Below are 22,306 nucleotides of genomic sequence, written 5' to 3'. Positions count from 1 at the left end.
CTCAATATGGATAAATAAATTGTTCTGTATTCATGCACTGGAATGCTAAATAGCAATGAAAATGAACGCTACTGCTGAGTGAAGCAGTGTGGATGAATCCCACAAACAGAATGCTGAGTAAGAAAGAATCAAACATAAAAAGTACGTACTGTCAAGTTTTTCACATAAAGTTCAAAAACAGGCAAAACTAATCTACGGTGATAGAAGTAAAAGCAGTAAACCCCTCTGTGGTATAATAACTGAGGAATGAGAGAGCCTGTGGAGATGCTGTTAATGCTCCGTTTCCTGATCTCTGTGGTGGTCAGAGAGGATGTTCATTTTGTAAAAATTCATCAATCTGTGCATTTCCGACTTTTGCACTTTCTTGTGCATATGTTACACTTTGATAAACTGATTACTTGTAAAGAAAGAAGTCCAAATTTCAAAAAGAGGGGAAAATAAATTCAAAATATAAAATATAAAAACAAACAACCCAATCAAAAAATGGGCAGAGGAAATGAACAGACACTTCTCCAAAGAAGATATACAGACGGCCAACAGGCACATGAAAAGATGCTCAACATCACTAATCATCAGGGAAATGCAAACCAAAACCACACTAAGATATTATCTTACACCCGTCAGAATGGCTGTAATCACCAAGACAAAAAGCAACAAATGCTGGAGAGGCTGTGGAGAAATCAGAACCCTAATCCACTGCTGGTGGGAATGCAAACTGGTACAGCCTCTATGGAAAAAAGTATGGAGATTCCTCAAAAAATTAAAAATAGAAATACCTTGTGATTCAGCTATCCCACTACTGGGTATCTACCCAATGAACCTGAAATCAACAATCCAAAGAGGCTTATGCACCCCTATGTTCATCACAGCGTTATTCACTATAGCCAAGACACGGAAGCAACCCAAGTGTCCCTCGACTGATGATTGGATAAAGAAGATGTGGTATATATATATCATGGAATACTACTCAGCCATAAAAAAAGACAAAATCGTCCCATTTGCAACAACATGGATGGAGCTGGAGGGTATTATGTTAAGTGAAGTAAGCCAGAAAAGGAAAGACAAACAGTGCATGATTTCACTCATATGTGGGAGATAAACCAACACACGGACAGATAGAACTGTTTGGTGGTTACCAGGGGCTAGAGGGGTGGGGGGTGGGCACAAGGGGTGGAGGGATGCACTTATATGGTGACTGATAAACAATAATGTACAACAAAAATTTCACAATAAAAAAAAAAACAACTCTGAGATAACAAAAGGAAATTTCCTGATAAGCCTTTCCAATGCATTTACACACACATGCACAAACACATATACTCACACATGTACATACACATGTATATAGACACAAGCACCATCTATCGGCAGCCTTCACAAAAAAAACATTTGGGCCACTTACTTTGAGCCAAACCTCATCCTCTCTCTCCAGGCTACCTTCTGGCCACTCACTCCCTTCATCCTGAGGTCTATTTCCACGGGTGACACAGGGAAACCAGCCAGTCAGGGGACGGTGCTCTGCTAAATCTGGATGGTATGACGTGCAAATCTGAAATACAATTTCAACCAAAAATTAAATGTGGAGGGTGAGATATAAGTAATGACAATGAAATGCTCCAGCTCAAAACCACAGTTTTCCTCTCTTTCTGAGCGCCTAATGATCACATTATTAGCAGAAAACTTTTCTCAGTGTAGGAGAATGTCTCAATGTTCTCTGTTAGCCTCAAGATACAACTTATAGGGTAGAAAAACACACATGACAATTCTCAGCCCACAATCAACCCAGGGATCTTGCCCAAAGAACAGTCCTGGCACAGTTCAGGCAACTGCTTCTAGGATTAGTCACGGAGGTCTGCCCAGGATGATGGTTAGATCCTCACCAGGCAGGATCCACTGGCCCCAGGAGTGAGGCTACTGAGTCAGGGAACCACTGAGCACTCAGCTTGGTAAAGGAGCCAGGGAAGAAAAACTCCAGGAAATGTCTCCCACTTCACTTAGGGACAGACAGGCTAGACTAAAAGCCACTTCAGAGAGCTGTCACTAACTCAGCATCTCCCAACTTTCCTGGCTTCCTGTCACTGGGCAACAGAACTCTTGAGAGAGATGCCAAAATTAGCTGAAGGAGTGGGGCAGGCATGGCTAGTTGCCTACCCATATCCATTTCCCCTTAATTTCTTTTTTTTTTTTTTTTTTTTTTTATAATTTTATTTATTTATTTTTTCCCCCAAAGCCCCAGTAGATAGTTGTATGTCATAGCTGCACATCATTCTAGTTGCTGTATGTGGGACGCGGCCTCAGCATGGCCAGAGAAGCGGTGTGTTGGTGCGCGCCCGGGATCCGAACCCGGGTCGCCAGCAGCGGAGTGCGAGCACCTAACCGCTAAGCCACGGGGCCGGCCCTCCCCTTAATTTCTTATGAACAAACTCCAATTTTGTTCAAGGTGACAGCGTATCCAATTATAAATGCTCATCTCCTTAGGGTCTCTTACAACTAAGGGTGATGAAGAGATCTGGGTCTGACCAGTGAGATGCTGGTGGAAGTCTATAGTGTTGAACTTCCAGAAAGCTGTCATTTTCCCAATAAAAGGGAAAGATTCAACTAGCATGTACCTAGTCCCCTTTCTCCCTCCTTCCTGTCTGAGATGCTGATTTCATGCATTGAGGAGCAGCAGTCATCTTATGAGCAGGAGGGAGAAAGCTGCAGGCCAAGGATGGAAGGAGCTGGAATCTAGAAGACACCTGGGTCCTCGATGAGTTTCTTGAACCGGAGCACCAACCTTGGCTGGTTCCTCGATCTCCCGGAGATGGCTCTGCACATCTAAAATCCAATGACTTCATCCTGGCCTGAAATACCTATAGAGCTAGACTCACTTCTGTTGAAAGGACAGTATTGCTTATTGCTGTGATGAATGGAAGAGTTTACTTGGCAAAGAAAGCATCTGGAATAGTACCCCACAGCCAAAGCCCTTTACTTCTTTTCAGTATTCAACTATAATTCATAGAAGTCAGTCCTCAGAGGATCTCCTATTTATTTAGGTTGATATTCATGGAAAATTGTATATTTAAGGATTTGCTTTTAGTACTAACTCTAGAAATTCTTCAATAACAAGAATTCTTTAAATCAAAGTACACTTTTATCTTTAACATATATTTTAAATTTCACTTGATCCTTCTAATAAACCATTGAGCCAAATACAAAAGGTATTACTATACTCATTTTGTATATGAGAAAATTGGGACCCAGAGAGGTGAAGTGACTTGTCAAACCTCATTCAGTAATAATAATAGTAATACTGGTGGATCCAGTAGTGTAATCCAGTCATTGTGACTCTTTACTGCTGCTGCTGCTTCTTTTAAAATAAATTCTCCCAAATACAAAGCCCAAATGTAACTTCTGATATGTGTATTGATAAGGTTAATTTTGAGATGCTTTTGTATACCTTGGAGTCAGCTATTGCATCGCCAAAGGTTCCCAGATGAAAACTAGTGAGGGTAAGCAGGATGAGGGTAGGGATGAGATTTAATTGCTGATCTAGAAGCTTTTCATTTAACATTATCTTCTTCTGAGGTCAGTAAGGACTAAATTTGATGCCAAAGTCAAGAAAAAAATGTACGCTATCATTAAGCACCTGGGGTAGTCACTTCACAATTTTGCTCAGCCTAGACTCTATTAATTTACCATGGAATGGGGCTCTCCAGTTACCAAGGAAACAGGACACTTCTTGTCTTCATGAGAGGAGTAAGCCTGGGTAGCCCACTGATCCAGGTATCCTCTGGGAGTATAGAGGCCACAGTCTATGATGCTGGTTTCCTTCTCAAAAGGCTCACATATTCCATCTCCCTCATATATGTAGCACAGGCTTGGCTCCCCTGCCAAGAAATATTGTATGACATTTCAAAAGTGTTTTATATATGTCATGTAAAAATAATTACATTTTTTCTCCATCTCACTACAGAGAATCCTGTAATTGCCAGCCAGGCTAATGCACACCCCAAACATGCAGACAAAACAGACACACACACGCACACCCTAAAGGAGGAGGATCTTTTTCATGGGGAGAGTAGTAGAATCCATCTATATAATAAAAAGTATAGAAAGGGGTGGTATTAGGGGAGAAGGAAGAGGGAGAAACAAGCAGCTGGGGGCTGGATGTAGAAAGAAATTTTAAGGAATCGTTGGGCAAGATACTTAGGGGAAGCTGGGGATATAAAAGAAGTAGGTAAAAGAAGACAGGGAATTTAAATAAACGGTATGATGTGTTATGTACTTGGATCCCCTTCATAGTTGTTGAAATATTAAGATATTTGAGGGATTTGTTTTCAATTACTTTTTGCTGCTGAACTGTGTTTCTTCAACTAACTGTGCAACTGCTCTGAAATGGACAGTATGGGCTCCACGTTCATAAGGGTTACATACATATTATTTCTTTTAGTCTTACGACGACTATATCAGGCATGCATTTTTTGTTTGTTTCATAAATAGGAAACCTGAGTTTCAGTGATTTTAAGTGACCTGTCAAGAGTCCCATAAGCAATAGAGCTTGGATTTGGGCCAGGCTTCCAGAAGGCAGGTTCTGTGGGCTCTATCACCCACACTGCCTCGAGCTGAGAGAGAGAGACTGTCTTCAAGAGCAAACAAGTGAGAAACGAACATGTAAGAAAAACTGGTGGGGTTGCATAGCAAGCTTCTATTCTCCGGACAAGTTCCATACCCGCCCATAGGATAACTCCTACCAAGTGAATAATACTAACTATAGACACGTAAACTAGCTTTCTTCAGATATAGAAAGCTGACACGCAGTTATAAAGCCATTTATTAAGTGCTATTGCATCATCTACCAAAATGTGGGACAATTAATATTAGTAGCATGATTCTAATTTCCTATTTCTGCTTAAAATAACAGGACATGAAAATAAGATCAAGATTTAAAATAAATCAACACAAGTACACATACAGTAACATCATTACTAAAATTTACTGTTATTACACCATTCTTTTTACTGTTTATTCTTCACAGCAATCCCACAGGACTGTCCCACGAATTTTTCAGCTGCTCATCAACATGTAGTTACTGATTATTTTCCTTAATAATTTCTTCAAGTCTGAGACCCTTCTGTGGTAAATCTATCTCTACTTGCCAGGAATAAGCCACTGTTCCCAGGACTTGGTTCTAAGCCTATTTTGGGTTTTAAACTCCTGCATTCCATCAAACCCATGGCCTTCCCAAATCACTCCCCCAAAGCCAACATATGTGTATTTGGAATGACTTTCCCGTGATGATTCCTCTCTCTCAAACACACATACGATTATATACATATATGTATACATGTGTACATATATGTATATTTTATTTGTGTATTTTATATGTATATATCCATCTATGTACATATGAATATATGTGTGCATTTTATAATATATATTTTATAATTTATATATTGTTTATAACAAATATTTATGTATATGTTTTGTTTTTCTATTTATAACCCAGTAACTGTTTCTTCTTGCTTCTTCTCTATTTTTTTTTTTACCATGGACTTGAATTTTTTGCCTGTTTTTTCAAATCCATAGAAAAATAACAGTCCACTTTTAAAATACACTTCACAACAGTTCCTTCAAACCTAATCTTTTGAGAAATAATGGAATAGATCTATATGCTTAGCATACTATAAACTTATTACTCACTGAAACAGATGTTTAACTGTGTAATAGACCATTTTAACTTTGCTCTGTAAAGTTAAAATAATTTAGATATAGTCTTACTGGAATTGGAGGCTAAGGAAATATGAGCCAAATTTAATGGGATCAAATGTAATAGAAACAAAGTAAGATCTGCTCTTAAGTTAAATGATTCTGGAGCTGCACGGGAGAAGGGACAGTGTTTGGAGAAGATATGTCTATGTGTGTGCATGTGTGTGTGTATTCAGTAGGTACCACTATGTGCTAGCAAAAAGAAATGATGCAAACATAGGTGGCATTAACAAATACTTGTGTACAGAAGAGGGGAGGTAATCAGTTCAGTGTAATCTGCACAGCCAGACCACATCTGGAGTATTGAATTCCTTTCTGGGCACCAACCACAAGAAGCATGCCAGGTTAGGGTAAATAGGAAAGGGTCTGGAAACCTAATCACATGAGGGGATGTTTGGATTGGAAAGGAGAATAATGGGGAGGTATTTCAAATATCTGAATGGTAGTCAAATAAAACAGCAAAAAAATGTATCCTCTGTAGTTTCACAGCAAGGAAAAAGCAGCTGACGAAGCATTAGGAAAGCTGAGTTCCAGTGCTGGCTCTGCAGAGGCCTTGTTGTATGCCTGTGGATGAGTCACTAAAATGCTCTGAACCTCAGTTTCCAAACCAAAAGAGGGGAGAAGATAAACAGACAAAGCCATTTTTAAACAGAACAGTCTGTTTCAAGGTGCATTCTTCACCACTAGAAGTATGTAAGCAGAAGCTAAAAGCCCATCTCTCAAGAATTGGTAGAAGAGATTTCTATAAGGGAAGGAAGCTGGACTCTAAGTCACTGCTAGACTTTATGCATGAAGGGATCAGGACATCTATTTGACTCATGGTCCATAGGGGGCACCGAATATTTTTTGTTAGATGGATGGATGGATGGATAGAAGACTACTAAGATTCTATGATTTTATGATTATACTTCAGAGAACAGGGGCATTTGTTAACATTTTAATAAATTCTATATAATTATAAGCATATCCTACTTTATCTTGAGATTTAGAGACATTAAAATATTTTTAAATGTGCTGCTGTCTAAAATAACTTTGATGAGTGATTATATTCCATAGAATCATTGCAATGTATGCATATGGGAATGGGAAAACAATCTGCATCTAAGAAGCCTGTTGATGATGGCCTTAATCAGAATGGGGAGAAGTTCTGTATGCCCTCCCTGAGTGGCAAGAGTCTAGAGTCAAAGCCACCTCATTATAATTTATCACTAGTGATTCTCCAGGATTAAGAAATGTTATGACCCTCTGTCATCCTTCATGATTTTGTGTACTAAACATAACCACCAAGAGATATCTTGCACTCCCTTTGGCTTAGGATGTTCTCTTGCCCTAATTTTTATATAGAATCTATATGATTGTGCTACTTAGCTGACATTTTGATGTTAGACATGAAGACCCAAGAGCAATTCTTGGTAACATTAATCTAGGAGGCAGTATAACCTAGTGGTTTTACACGTAGATTCCAGAGCCACACTTTCCTGGTTCAAATCTTGACTTGACCACTTCTAGCTGTACAAGAGGCAGCAAGTTATCTAAGCTCTCTGTGCCCAAGTTTAGTCTTCTCATACTTACTGCAGGGATTAAATGAGATAATATACGTGAAACAATTAGACAATGCCTGGCACACAATAGACACATCAAATGTTATTATTATTATCATCACTAAGCTATATGTTACGGGACAGCAAGAGCTCTCAAGAGACACAGAGACAGCTCCAAAAATAGGACAAAAGCCTAGGCAGGTGCTCCTAAACTCACCTACACAGTTGAAGCCTTCCTCTAGTTCACATGCTCTTGAGCAGCCATCTCCATTCAAAAGGTCTCCATCATCACACTCTTCTCCCAGGCTCCTAGAAGGTAAAAATGTACATACTTATATACATAATATAAATACATGCCTACATAAAATGGTTTTTCTTGTTTAGTAACCATCATTTAAATTCTTTAAATTCCTTATTCTGTATTAAAAAGTGCAAGCTGGAGAAAAATAGGAGCTAAGAGAATGCTTTTACAGAAAAAAAAATCAAATAGACATTTAAAGATAATACAATTTAAGCAACGATTGTTATTGGCATGTCCAGTGGGTTTGGGAATTTCTAAAAGTCAAGTAGCTCACGACTCAGAAACATTGAGGAGATGCATGAGGGTCCTGACAATATTTCTGGCAGATGGTCTTAAGCTAGAAAAGGCCTACCAGCCCTATAATGAATTTCTAATCTTAGAATAGTTAGCTGATTTGGTGAGGAGGAAACTGGCCTGTCTATATGTGATTTTGTTTTCTATCCATTTTATCTGATATTTCTTTATGTTTTCATTGTTTTGTTTTATTGGGATGGAGTTGTTGTTAAAGTTAGAATTTTGTAGAATTGAAATTTCCTGTTTATGTACCAAAAGACTCTGCAGCTGATGGCTTCCATCTCTCAGTCCAGGGAATCTCTAGGGCTCGGGTCCCTGTCCTTACTCCCTACTACCACCTAGTGGCAGCTAGCATATATTGCAGGAAAGAAACATGCCAGAGTAAGAAAAATGTCGTTTTTGTTTCCAACCTCAAACGTTGATACAGCTGATGACTAAATTTGGACTGAGATGGAGGAGTTAGTTTAGAGTGAGGTGTATATGAAGCATGTTATAGGAACAAAATAGATAAACTTGGGTTGAAGCTTCTTTGAAGGAACCCAGATTTGGCTATTGTAAAATGGATTGAGGATTACCATTTTATTCTCCTTGACTTTTCACCATGTCCAAAATGAACACATATTTTAACACAGCAGATAAAAGGTTTTGTAATGCTAAAGTGTTTTCAGACCCAGGACATTGCTAATAGCTCTAACTGTTGTTTAATGTATACCTTCTCACAGGGATGGAGTACAGATTAAATAATTAGATATGAGAATGCTTTAAAATGAATTAAAAGTATGCTATAAATGCAATTATACAATAATCATATTTTAAATGGTAAGCTGTAAATGGAGAAAAGATAAAAGAGATATAAAAAACAACATAATTGAAGAAATTAAGGAAATTTCAAAGTCTTTTCCTATATAAAGCCAATGTGGTCCATTAAAAAAAGACTGTGCTGGTGACCTAATCTGATGTGCGATACCCAGGAATTCTCTAAACCCTGTAGACCTCAGTTTGCTTACCTATGGAAAGAGAGGGTTAACCAACATCAGCGTTTTTCTAAATGGGGTCCAGAATATAATTTTGGAGGTAGGCAATTTTGCATTTTCATTTTGAACATAATCTAAACAATTAAAGTAAGCAAATTGTGTATCATCTTATGTACTGCTGCCCAACAGAAATATAATGAGAGCCGCATATATGATTTTTAATTTTCTAGTAGTCACATTAAAAAAGTAAAAAGAAACAGGTGAAATTAGTTTTAATAACACATTTCAATAACCCTATATATCTAAAGTATCATTTCAATATGTAATCTGCATAAAAAATTATTAATGCGGTATGTTACATTCTTTTTTTGCACACTGTCTTTGAAATACGATGTGTATTTTTCACTTACAACACAACTCAATTCAAATATTTGATCTGTGTGTAGATTTCATAAAACCAATAGTTGAAAAAGCAGATTCACCCACCCAAGTTCTTCCAAATACACTTAAAGGTTTTCTGATAACTGAATCAAGTTTCAGTTTTTAAATTAAATTTAAATTATTTACAATTAAATAAAATTCAGTTTCCTAGTTGCACTTGCCACATTTCAAAGGCTGCACAGCCACATGTGGCTGGTGGCTCCCATACTGGACAGCACGGATCGAGATGATCAGCTTCTAAATGAACACTGCTCACAATTCCAGGGCCTTCTCTTGTTTCTGTTTTGATGGTCTTATTGACAAGTGATATCCAAAGTGACAACTTTTAGCTTTTAGTAAAAATCTGTTAAAACCAGGGTCTGAGGATAACTTCTTGGGGATCCGTGATAATTTCCCCCCTAGAATGAGTCTATACATTTCTTGAATATTAAACAGTGGGTTAAATTATTTATATGGCTCCTTCTCGTTTTGTGTAATGGATTGCCTCGAGGTGAGACAAAGCCTGAATTCAGAGATATCTTCCCACTGGATGGCACAACTAAGTGTGACTCTACAGAAAGGGTAGAAGTTTACAGGTAGAGGGGCCGGCCCCATGGCCTAGCGGTTAAGTGCGCACGCTCCGCTGCTGGCGGCCCGGGTTCAGATCCCGGGCGCGCACCGACGCACCACTTGTCAGGCCACGCTGTGGCAGCATCCCACATAACGTGGAGGCAGATCGCACGGATGTTAGCTCAGGGCCAGTCTTCCTCAGCAAAAAGAGGAGGAAGGCATGGATGTTAGCTCAGGGCTGATCTTCCTCACACATACAAAAAACTTTACAGGTAGACGTTTAAAAGAACATTTTGATAAGGAACCTCGTGAGACCCAGCAGCCAAGCAGGTCTGCTTGAGGCAAAGCTGTTTCAAGACACAGTAGAGAATTTGCAATACCAGGTTAGGAGGAGGGCCCTTCACTCCTTTCTGTTCCAGATCCCCCGCAGATGTGGCATCCTGGGACCTCAGGGAGGCCACCACCAGAGAAGTGCTGTACAAGACTCTACGCCACAGGGCAGTGTTTTTTTCGAGGAGGGATCTGCCTGGGCAGCAGCGGTAACCAAGCCCCACAAACACCTTAACTGGTGGGCAGCAGACTTACAGTGAGGCAGCCAGAACAGGGAAAACAACACCAACAACAGCCAGACCTGTTCCGTGCACATGTGAGGCATCCCCAGGGAGAAATCTGATTGAGATGGTGGAGGGAGTGGAAGGTGGAGGGAGGCGGAAGCTGAGACTGAGTGAGGCAGAAGGTGGCAGCAAACTAGCAAAGTTTGGGTATTAAAGTGACCTCAGTCACCTCATCTATTACTGAGGTCTGCAAACATTTGGTGTTTATACTTCCATGAAAAGGAATAGGCTTACACTAAAGCTTAAGGATCTCAGAAGATTGAGAAGATAAACAATATTTAGTGATTACTAAGCAATGCGATGGGATACCAAGAAAGGCTACAGAATTGCTTCCTATTAGGTCTTCAAGATGTAATATATTTTCACTTGGTCTGGGAAATTAAAAATAGGCCATCTTATTAGAATGCAGAATCTGAGACAAATCACAGTGCCTGGCCTTCCAGCCTCCTACTCTCAGCAGCTTTATGTAAGTAGCTTTATGTAAGTAACATATTAGGTTAGATGAGCATTCAGGATAGGCTGATATAGGGTGACAAACTGGGGCATGGGAATTTTCAGTGCTAAATTTTGGAAAGTTCCAGGCAAATTAGAATGAATTAGTCCCCTAGATTGATATCACGAAAGGGAAACAGGGAAAGGAACATGGCATGTTAAGAAACCAAAGGACTGATTCCATCTTTACCTTGGTTATTTTACAGAATAGCTGGAAATTACACTGCAACCAGGTCTTCCAGGGGCCAAATGAGCAACTGAAGCTCAGAATCTACACTGACTTCCCTCAGGTTACACAGCTTGTTAGTAGTATAGGACAGGCCACTGATCCAAAAGATATCCTCACACACTCTTTTAGCATCATTTGACACGTAACCTTTCCCCCCGGTGAATTCCTTCCCTGATTCACTGCCCAACAGATGTTCTCTGAAACCTTAAGAGGGACCCCAAAGAATCAGCCCCAATATCTCAGTGCACTGGGGTGAGCTCTAAATAAAGGTGGGCCCCTCCTTAACTATGGTGACCTTCAAGATCATCACTTCCAGGTCCTAAATTTTGTTTAACACTAGAATCACACAGTACCCTGCCGCCTACATTTCCGAAACAAGTCAAACAAGCTCAAGGCTGACTCTCCTGGTCACAGCAGGACAGGGTGTCCTTGCTCGCACATTCCCATGCGCACAATACTCACCTTGCTACCTTCCCATCTCCACAGTAAGGGGCTCCGTGGACGTGGCTCAGAGGAGGCGAAGCTTCTCCCAGTTCTGCTCCCGCCTCAGCTTGAACTTGGTACCGATACATCTGCCCAGGTGTGACCTCCCTGTGGAAACCAATGCGCTGTGATCACTACATCCAGAAAGTGAGACACACCCTGGGTCCTTTGCAGATGAATGTTAAACATATGCCACATTATCTGAAACAAAGATCAGGGCACACAGTCTTACAGAGCAGCAGAACATTTGAAACCATATTCATTTCTGTATTCCCAGGATGTTCCACATAGTGAATGTACAATAACTGCCTGCTGAATTAACTAAAAGTCCTACACAATATAGGAGGATGGCATTTCAAGTGCATCTTTACCATTTAACAAAATTATAAAAACTATTGGAAAACTAGTGTTCTGTATCTTCAAAGTAACCAACGAAACTGAAGAGGAAAGCTTCATGATTTGGGCTCAGCAAGGCCTTTCTTGGGTCTATGATCATGGTTTTCTTGTCTCTCAAGAGAATTCTTGTCTTAAGGAGACTGTATTCTTAGGGGGAAGAGCAACTCTCTCCTAGAAGGAGGTAAGAACACATTCCATCATCATTCTGGGGAGGCAAGAAATTCCACAATTAGAAATGTGTTAAATTACTCCTCACCTCCAAACCCACCAAAATGCATACAGACCAGGAATGGAGATTTATCAGTTGACACCAGAGATGGAGGGAGTTTATCAGATTCTCTCTAGAGCCCAGTGCACTGATCAGGTGGAGAACATGAGAGACAGAACATTCAGAAGCGGGGAACAGCTCACAAAGGGGGATGCTGGTTCCAAAGACAAACTCCCCCCTCATCTCAATTTTGTCCAGTGCCTGCCCTAATTGGGAAACTACCACCGAAGTCAAGTAGGATGGGAGTGATTAGGAGGACAGGATCTCAAAGGGTTGTTGGGACTGCCACGAGTGACTACCACAAAGCTCCTGCCAAGACCCTCTCTTCCTCAACAGCCTCTTCAGCTCAACCACAAAGCCTTCGCTTTCTGTCTTGATGCTGCAACCAACAAACAGGTAATGTGGGCTTTCCAAAACACCTGTAAAAACCTTTGTACTGGCTTTTAGTTATTTTAATAGGAAAGATACCTAAATATTAAAGACTTTTAAATTTCTAAATTAGCTTTCCTTAGGGAAGCAGTCCTCTCATGAGAGTGCCAGATATTTCAAAAGCAAAACCAATTTTATATCCTGATCAATTCTGATGGCTTCCCTTTTACAGGGTGGTCTCTGCTGGACTCCTCATCCCGCCATCATAAAAGCCTTACACTGTTCTATGGCCGGGAAAGCACTGGAAGCAAGCATTAGGATGGATTTGTGATTCTTGGGGGGAAAACTCAGCAGCAGGTAGTGCCTAACCTTCAACTATCTGAGTTTGTAAAAGGTGGTGTGTTACTAAGGAAAGGGAACCAAAATGAGACTCAGTCAGAAAACTGGATTTTAATCCCCAGTCTGCCACTTAATAGCTCTGTTGAACCAAATTAAGCTAAGCCTTAGTCTTCTCACCTGTAAAATGGGATATTATTGACCTTAAAGGTTGTGTGTATACATATGTGTGTGTGTGTGTGAGTGCATGTGTGGATATCAAGTTAGATAATAAATGTCATTTTAACTGCTTATTAGAGAAGCTCAAAAATCATATTCTTTTTCTTTTTAAATCCATCCCATGATCTATCCTCCCATTTGCATGAGCTTTTTGACCATTCCACTGTCTTCTAGTTCTAATTCAGAGAGCAAATATGGGAGAAAAATGTAGTAAAGCTAAGATGAACATTCTTCTCTACTTTTTGTAGCTGAGGTAGACTGCAGAATGGCCATGAATTCTTCCCACCCCAGATGCATGCCCCCTGCGGTGTGACTTTGCTGTTCCTCTCATCAAGAGATGGAGTCTATTTTGCCGCCCTTAGGATCTAGAACCGGCTGTGTCACTTGCTTTGGCTAGTGGAACGTCATCATGAGTAACATAAGCAGAGGTTTGAAAAGCGCGAGTGTTTGGGGGCTTGCCCTCCCTGCTGCTGGAGACCCTGCCATCACCATGAGAACTAGCCCAGGAGAAGCCTACTAGAGAATGAGGGATCGTGTGGAAAGAGGCCTTTGTCTTCCCAGCCATGCCAGCCACCTTAGCTGAGCCTCCAACGTGCGCGTGAGGTTGTCCTGGGACATCCAGCCCCAGGGCCAGTCCAGATGAGAACACCCAGCCAACTCACAGAATCATGAGAAATAGTGGTTGTTTTAATCCACTACATTTTGTGATGATTTCTAACGCAGCAAAAACTAACCGATGTAGCACCTCTAATAAAACTTTTGTTTTCCCCCAAGTTCTACCGTCAGGGCAGTCTCTGAGGAAAATTATGAGGTGGGAGAATTTGCCTTTCAAGATACCAGCCTCCTACCTAGACGCTGAACTCTTTTAAGCCAATGATTTTATCCTAGTCTGTGTCCCCAGCACTGAGCACACAGTGCCAAGAACACAGCAGAACTCACTAAACGTAGACAGAAGAAAGAGAAAGAGGAGAGTTGGAAGAGAAAGAAAGAGAGAGGGAGGGAGGAAGGAACAAGAAAAAGAGGAAAGCATGAAACACACATCATGAATGAGTCATGAAACCAAGTGTAGTGTCTGCAGGACCCTAGGCTTCTTTGCTGAGCTATGGAAGAGTTGACTGTAACCTTTGAATGTTATAGGAGCTGTGGCAGATTATCTGACAGTTACAGCAAGGAATCAGAAATTAAACTGTGTCACCAGACAGGGGTATGTGACTCTGATCAACGTATTTGTGGCAATTACTTTCAGTCCAACTGAAACACCTCATAAACTAACGTCTTTTTTCCATAATCATCAGTCAGAACACCTTCTCGCCCCTTACTGGGAAATATTTTTCTTCATCTCAGACACGCCACTCTAAAATAAAATCCCCTCTGAGATTCTAAACATTTCTCCAACTAAGAGCATGTTAGGATGTAAACAGGTGGGGAAAAAAGGAAACAAAACTCACTCCCAAAGCCCCAGGACACCCCACGGTCTAGAAAGCGCTACTGCCCAACTCACACGTCCGTGAACTTCCTGTGAGGATGTGTCACCACCATGGGCAAGCCACTGGCAAATGGGGGCTCCCGGAGAACTTGGTAGCTCACAGGCCTGCAGCCAGAACACAAGGGACTGTGGGGCTGAGAAGTCAGGAGAGCTGCGTCAATCTCCATCCGCTCATCAAAGGTGTAGACTTTCACCCCCAAGACCTTCCCATCAACGTGCAGTTTGATAGTGAGGGGGGTGTCACAGAAAGTGTCTAAGGGGCCCAGATGCACAGACTCCTGGTGTTCCACCAAGATCTCCGTATCAAAGAGTGCCTGGGAGGAGTCCATGGAGAGGTAGGTGACCCACAGGGTGAGGGTGTCGGCTTGGACTGGGTGCCGGAAGAGCAGCTCCAGGCTACAACCTTCCGAAGGGCAGGGGACCGTCATGTTCATATGGTACAGGTGGAGCTCGGGACTCCAGGCCTGTAAGCTCGGCTCACAGGGCTGATCCACATCTGGAGGCCCTGGGAAAGATGAACAGAGAGACACATCAGGAACGGCCATTAAAAGTCTGAAAGTGAGTAGTCCGTATCAGCTACCAGAAAGAAGAATGCAGAAGAGAATGTAGAGCGAATTCCCACAGGTGCGGGGCAGCTTAGTGGGTTAGATCTTAAGTAGTACAAAGGTGAGGACAAAGGTGTAACAATTCAAAAGTATTATGTCTTGTTCCATATCACCTCTACCTGGTGCCCTTTAACAAGAGAAATCTAGCAAGGCGCTGGGAATGGAGCAACCCAGATCCTAGGCGGAAACCTGAGGCCAATGCAGAGAAGGTAAGCCGTGTCTTTAACAAATCCTTGAGCAGAGGAGAATTATTTGCACTTATTTTATTAATAATTTATGATAAATTAATGCTTCTGAAGCCCTGTTTTATTTATTAATAAGGCCAATGTTCATTTCAGTCTGCCACCACGCTCTTTGTTTAACTAGGCTCTTCACAAAACTTTTATTCCCTAAGATCACACCTTGGCAGTCCTTCTAATCAACTGTTAGCCAAACTTTAAAGCCGTACATTGAAACTTTCCTTTCAGCTCAGGTAAGTGTGAGAAGGTAGGTCACTGCGTGGAGGAAACTGCAGGCAGGAAATAGAAACACATATTCTTGAGTGGAAAAAAATGAGGATTCAGTAGCCAGGTAACAATGTAATGGTGGAAAATCAAATATCACAAATATATTAAGGTCAGCTCTACACAAGGCGGTTTTCTTTTATATCACATGAGGGGAATCGAAGGGAAAGTGCTAAATTAGGAATCGGCAGAATCAGGTTCTAATCAGTGCTGTGCCATTAGCTATGTGACTGTAGCAGCTCTTTCTAAGCCTTGATTTCCTCATTTATAAAATAAGTACTATTTAACGTCTGCCTCACTAGGTTAGTGTATCTATACAACGTTCCATAGAAGCATTTGCAAACTACTTTTGCAAAAACAGAATTATTTAGCCCTTCAGAATTTAGAAAACAGAGAATGTTCCAAAGCCCAGAGGAAACAAGTTCAAACGTGTGTGTGGCTGTGTGTGTATTACATTTTACGGTTCTCACTGTTTTTTGCCAATATTTTGGATACATTCACTCATTCATTCACTCAACAAAAATTGACTGCGTACCTCTTTTAAACCTAGCACTAATCTAGGTATTAGAGATAGAATAGCGAACAAGAGAGATAAAGGTCTTGCTTTCATATATCTTCCAATAGGGTGGCAGGTGCAAAAATAAATAGATAAAGAAGTATAATTCCAAGTGGTAATGGCATCTTTGAAAAAATTGAAGGAGGGTAAGAGACTAGAGAATGATGGGGTGGGGCTGGGGGCTATTTTAGATTATGGAGCCAGAGAAGTTCTCTCCAAGAAGATGATACTTAAGCAGGGAACAGGTCTGGTTCAATTTTCCATTCCCTATAGCATTCAGAAAGTAGTTGGTGGTCAATAAGTGTTCATTAAGTGTCATTAAATACCTTTTGATCATATCTGTAAATATATGTGTTTGTGCATGCTCTGCTGGGGAGTCAATCACTTTCACCGTGTATATTTTAAATATGACTTGGTTCTCCACCTTTTCAAAGCAAAGGAAGACCAGTATTTCTTAGCAATATTTTCCAACAGTCACCCCAAAATACTAGCAGAGTAAAGGCCCTTGGAAGCCAAGCCAACTGCAGCACTTTCTGTCAGAATTGTTTTATGATGTTCTCATCTTAAAACATGAAGTAGAGGCTCTAAAAGTTGAGCTGATTTGTCTCAAGACACAGTACAAGAATTAGAACTCAGAACTTCTAATTCCTTTCACCTCTACCAAATAACTTTAAATTTTTCCAAGAATTAAAAAGAAAACAGTACAGGGCCAGGGAGTCAAATGGGCATTCAAAGACTAGCACAGGACAAACTGTTAGCCACAGAAATGGCCTTTTATGAAATGCCAATCTCCAACACAGTGCCAATGTAAATTTTCTAGTCACTTTCCATTCTTCCCTGAAATCTCTCATTTGAAAAAAACCCTATATGATTTATCAAGTAAATTGTCTTCCTCTGGATTTCTCCTTGAGGTTCCTGTCATTTGTGTAACTGGTTGCCCAAGGGGACACCTTGCAGACACTGTAGACTCTTAGACAAACGTTCTCCCTTCTTTCTTGTCAGTCAAGGCTGCAAACTAACTCAAATAAAACCAGGTCCAACATACCTTACTGAGTAGTTTTTAGGATCTTAATAAATATAAGGAAAAGAAAAAAATAATGATTGGGTAAACACTGAAGATCGTGATGATGGTAGAAGTCAAGCCATTCATCAGAAGGTGCTAAAAGTCTTTTCTAGATTTGAATTGGGATAACATTCATGCTCTAATTTGTCTTAGAAGTCCTAATATAGATAGGTGAGTGAATATGTAACTGAGAATTTGGAAGAGGGACAGGAAAAGGGACAACTAAAAACATTTTCCCCCTCCTAGAGCCTAGCTAAGATCATATCCAAAGCACAACCAGTACCAGTGATTAACAGACTTATAAAATAGCATAGATGAGAACGATCAGTTTGGAACACCTAGGCCATCTCACTCCCACCCAGACAGCCTCAGCCAGTGTAGAGTGTTCCTGCAAAGTGTTCTCTATTACTCTCCTGATAGAGAGGAGTAAGAGATCACCTTACACTGCCATGTGGCAAGGCTGCTCCCCAGGCTGGTAGGCACGTGTAACACTACACACCTGAGCTATCTCATCCTCAAGTGCCCCCCTCAGCTCAGCTGACTTCTCTATTCTTCCGCCCTCTGTGCTGACCTCTGCTTCACCACATTAATCACACGTGGGACATCTGACACTCAAAGGTACCAGGCAGAGTCTTTCCCAGGCCCCTGGAGATATCCAGCAAAACACACAGACACACACACACACACAGAGCTACCTTTTTCTCACCATGCCACTGCTCCATCCTTTACCTCCATCCTTTACCTCCACCCCCATTCTCAGTGGCCACTGAGGTATAAATGAAAAAGCCATGGTTCTTTACCCACAGCCTCCTCTGGAGTCCAGTAACCTGAGGAGTCACACACGCGCCGGGAGGAAGCTGTATGCACGTACTGACGGAAGGTCCCATCTTCAGTGCAGGCCCCACACACGCTGCCTGGGGCCCTGGGAAGAGGAAGGGAAGAAGATGGGGAGAAGCGATCAGATGACCTGGATAAGGAAATTCAGAAGTCCTTTGGGGGTGCGGTAGTGGCGATGGTGAGTGAGGCCCCAGGGGGTAGCTGGGAATACAAACTATTTCTCAATTCATTTCCTTCTTGTGTAGACCTCATCTTTGCAAAATTCATAGTGACAAGAGAATCTCAAAGTTATGAAGCAGCAGAATTTAACTAAGTCACAAAGGAGCCCTGTGGAGATGAAAGTGGGCAGACTCTATCCGAGGAACATTCAACACAAAGTAATTACAATCTGACTCGTGCAACATAAAACTCCTTTCTACACTGACTCTCAATAAGTCATCCAAAGACCCCTTGCATTCCCCCAATTAAAACAGACAACAATTTTCAGAGTAAACTTATTAGCTATATGTGGTCTTATATTTTAAACTCCTTACTTTTAATCACATACATAAAATAAAAGTCATAGGAAACATAATGCTCCTTGGCTCTCCATTGCCTATAGGGATACATTCGAATTCCCTACCGTGATTCAAGGTCCTTCACAAGCTAGCTCCAGCCTTACCTACTTCAGTTCCTTCATGAATTTTATGTTCCCATCACAATGAACTAATCACCACTCCACGAATACATCATACCCTTTGCACAGTTCCGTGAAACATGTTGTTCTCTCTACTGTCAAATAGCATGTTGTTCTCTCTACTGTCAAATAGCCTTTCCAAGCTTCTTTGTTTAGCAAACTCCTACCCAACCTTCAAGGCCCATTCAAATGTAACCTTTGTGGTGGCACTTAGCCTGACTCCTCTGAGTAGCCATCACTCCCTCCTCTGGGCACCCTCTGCACCTTCTGGCTCCTGTCTTAGGGCACTGCTCTGTGGTGTTGGGAATTCCTTCTCCTTTGCCTGTGAGCAAGTCCAGACCAAGCCCTATTCTTCCTGTCCCCATCAGTTAGCACAGGGACTGGCCTCAGCAGTCCCTCTGTGAGAGCTGGTTTCATGGGCTTCCATGAGACTATCAACACAGTCTATGAAGAGCTCTTCAAGCACTAGATCTGGAGTAACTGGAAGAGATATGGACAACAGCAGCTAAATAACAATGGGAAATCACTTCATGAGGCCTGTCTCTGATACTCAGAATTCTTTTAGAAGCCCAATTGTAAATGACACATCTGAAAATGGAGGCATCAAATCAAGGTTTCTCAACAGGGAGGCAGAGAAAAGCAGTATTTCGTAATATACTAGAAAAATAGTATTGTTAAATGAGGGTAATAACTATGCCACCAGCTCCCATTTATTAAGCACATTGGCACCTGGCATTGTGCCACTAGGTGCTTTTCATACATTATTTCTAATCCCTGTAAGAACCCTATGTTTACAAATGAGGACACTCAGGCTCAGAGAGATTAAGTAAATTGCCGAAGGTCACAACAAGTTCCTTAATCCCTTTGAGCAAGTTCCCAAACACCATCAAGTGTCCAGCACTTTGGCAATGAAAAGGTGTAGTTAAGCTCCAACCTCTGACTCCAGTCAGCGCTCACTTCTAGCGTGAACACAACTCCAAACCACATTTCCTTGATGCACTTGGCCCTTCCGGGGTCGCGGCTGAGTGCGTGGTTGGGCTCCTCTCTGACATAAGGATTCCAAATACCTACTGGGGAGGAGTAAACATAACTCCAAGAGTGACATAAATCGCTGGGCATGTGACGTGAGTCTCCCCGACACACGTGTTGGGAGGCCTCAACGCTGTGACCCACCTAGCTGAGAAAAGGAAGCAAACTGCAGCCTTTTCTGCCAACAGACTCACAGTAAGCCAGTACTGATGTCTGCTTTATCGTAACGTTTGTACCAGACAGAGAAGTGAAAGATTAAATTGTTTACATGTGTTACATAAACTGATGTAAAACTCCTGTTTGCACATGCCCACAGAGGACTCACTGTTCAGCCAGTCCGACCGAAGCTGCACAAGGTCACACTTGCAGGAAGAGGATTCTTACACACATCGCATAGATATGTGCTGACTCACAAACAGAGCCTGTGAGAGCCTGGGTGCTGATGACAATCAAAACTGCTTTACAGGATAGTGGGTTCCAAGTGATGTCATGCATTGAGCATGCACCAGGGTATCAAGAACAGGTACCAAGATCCCAGAATGCTGGGAACGGCACTTTGGAAAATGGTTCTCCCACTTTCTCCCATCCCTGTCTCTCTCCCAGGCTTTCAGCAAAGATGGAGTACATGGAAACATGCTCCAGGGACATCCAGCTCCTCAGCTGGGGCCTGACACCCAGAGGGGAATTGTGACACACAGAGGAAGGGCTAGCTACCCGCTAAATGGGAAAGCTCTAAATTCAAAGAAATAATCTATTCTCTGTTCCCCATTTCTGCAATTCCAGTGGATGCCCCCAATTCACCTCTATTTACTTGTGGGGTCTGGGGCTAGCCACCATGTGCTTCTCTAAGCTTGGATGTCTCACTTACATAGCAGGAATTATGCTTAATGCAAGGCCCAACAAAGCAATTGCAGGTAAAATAGCTAGCACAAGGCTTCACACAAGGAAGCCTTCAAGAAGGACCAAATTGACAACAGCTATGCTTGTCATTTAGAATGCAGCGGCAGGCTGTGAAAGCAGAGAGCTTGCACAGGTCACCACATTCCTCCATCCTCCCACCAACTGTCAGATGTCATTCTTTTTCTACCTTCTCTCTTTTACAAAAACGTCCCTGGCATTCATTTACACCAATATGCAAAGTTATAAAAAATTAAAAACTAATTTTCGGTATAATGATGCTCTTCAATAAACATGTCTTAGGCGTCTATTGTGGCAGGCCAAGAGACAAAGATACAAAAAAACAGTCCTGCCCCCAAGGAGTTGCCAGTTGAGTGGGGCAGATGGGAAAATGAACAGATAATGACAATCCTACAAGACAGCAGCCATAAGTGGGGTAGGCACAGGTAACAGCAGGTGGCAGAGAAGGCTTTCTCACATTTGCAGCTCCTGGAAGCCCGCCAGATGTGACATTCTGAAGGAAACATCCGATAGGCCCCTCGCCAAGGAGTGAGCATATATGATGAGCCACTGGCTCACACGAAAGCCCCATGAGCTCTGCTAAGGAGATGAGAACTGAGTGGGATGGAGGAGGCAGCGCTGAGCAGTGGTGCACATGTTTGTAGTTCCAAATTGGGGTTCCCCTAACTTCACGTTCTTCCCCTTGTGCATAAGAAATGACACAGAGAAAATATCCCAGCTCACCCACGGCAAATGCCTCTCTCACCTGTCATACACAACTCCACTAATTGGAGGCAGCCAGTGGATAGTGAGGGACTTGTGGGTCTGCCCGATGACCATGGGTGGGATGGGAATGGGGGTGGGCTTTCTGCTTTGACTCCACTGCTGATATACAAGGTCCAAATAGCAATGCATTCGGGCCACTTGGTTAGGGGTGAAGTTGTCAGTGCAGTCATCATCTGTGGAGACAAAAAAGAGAACAGGAGAGATGGAGGTTTTAACCTGCCAAGTCCACCAGGGCAGGAATAAATTCTGCCTTGTTCACACCGGAGTCACCAGCACCTAACACAACATCTTACACTCATTAGGCTCCATAAACACTTGTCGAATGAATAAACATATTCTGTTCCAGAAATTATCTAAGCTGGAAGTGGGAAAGAGAAGGCAGAGAAAAGAACTTGCTTCTCTCCAAAGCAGGGCCGTTACCTTGATGTTGGGCTGGGCCAGGGTGAGACTCATGTCCTGGGGTACAGGGTTGCTCTGAGCTGATGGCTTCTTACTCAGGAAGCCACAAGATGGCAGTGTTTCAGCATATGGCCTTTTTATTTGTGAACATTTGTGGAGTTGCAGACACCTGCTTTATGCCTGGTGACGTTGGCCAAGATTAGCGAGTATTCAGT

At 41.9% G+C, this 22,306-nt stretch overlaps 1 protein-coding gene across 1 annotated transcript in view; it reads right to left on the bottom strand.

The window, feature by feature from the left end:
- The window catches only part of PAPPA2 (pappalysin 2), a 278,580-nt gene that overhangs the window by 132,408 nt on the left and 123,866 nt on the right, over nt 1–22,306 (bottom strand). Inside the window, exons 5-11 of the mRNA XM_087438266.1 lie at nt 21,673–21,865; nt 18,268–18,389; nt 14,756–15,245; nt 11,646–11,774; nt 7,507–7,598; nt 3,679–3,869; nt 1,403–1,549 (exon numbers count right to left, since the gene is read on the bottom strand). Coding sequence (XP_087294392.1) covers nt 1,403–1,549; nt 3,679–3,869; nt 7,507–7,598; nt 11,646–11,774; nt 14,756–15,245; nt 18,268–18,389; nt 21,673–21,865 — 1,364 coding nt within the window. The remainder of the gene's footprint in view (nt 1–1,402; nt 1,550–3,678; nt 3,870–7,506; nt 7,599–11,645; nt 11,775–14,755; nt 15,246–18,267; nt 18,390–21,672; nt 21,866–22,306) is intronic.

Source organism: Ceratotherium simum, chromosome 2, assembly GCF_057802395.1.
Source record: "Ceratotherium simum simum isolate JZ-2026a chromosome 2, ASM5780239v1, whole genome shotgun sequence".
NCBI classification, from domain to species: domain Eukaryota; kingdom Metazoa; phylum Chordata; class Mammalia; order Perissodactyla; family Rhinocerotidae; genus Ceratotherium; species Ceratotherium simum.
This window is presented reverse-complemented; position numbering and strand designations above follow the sequence as displayed.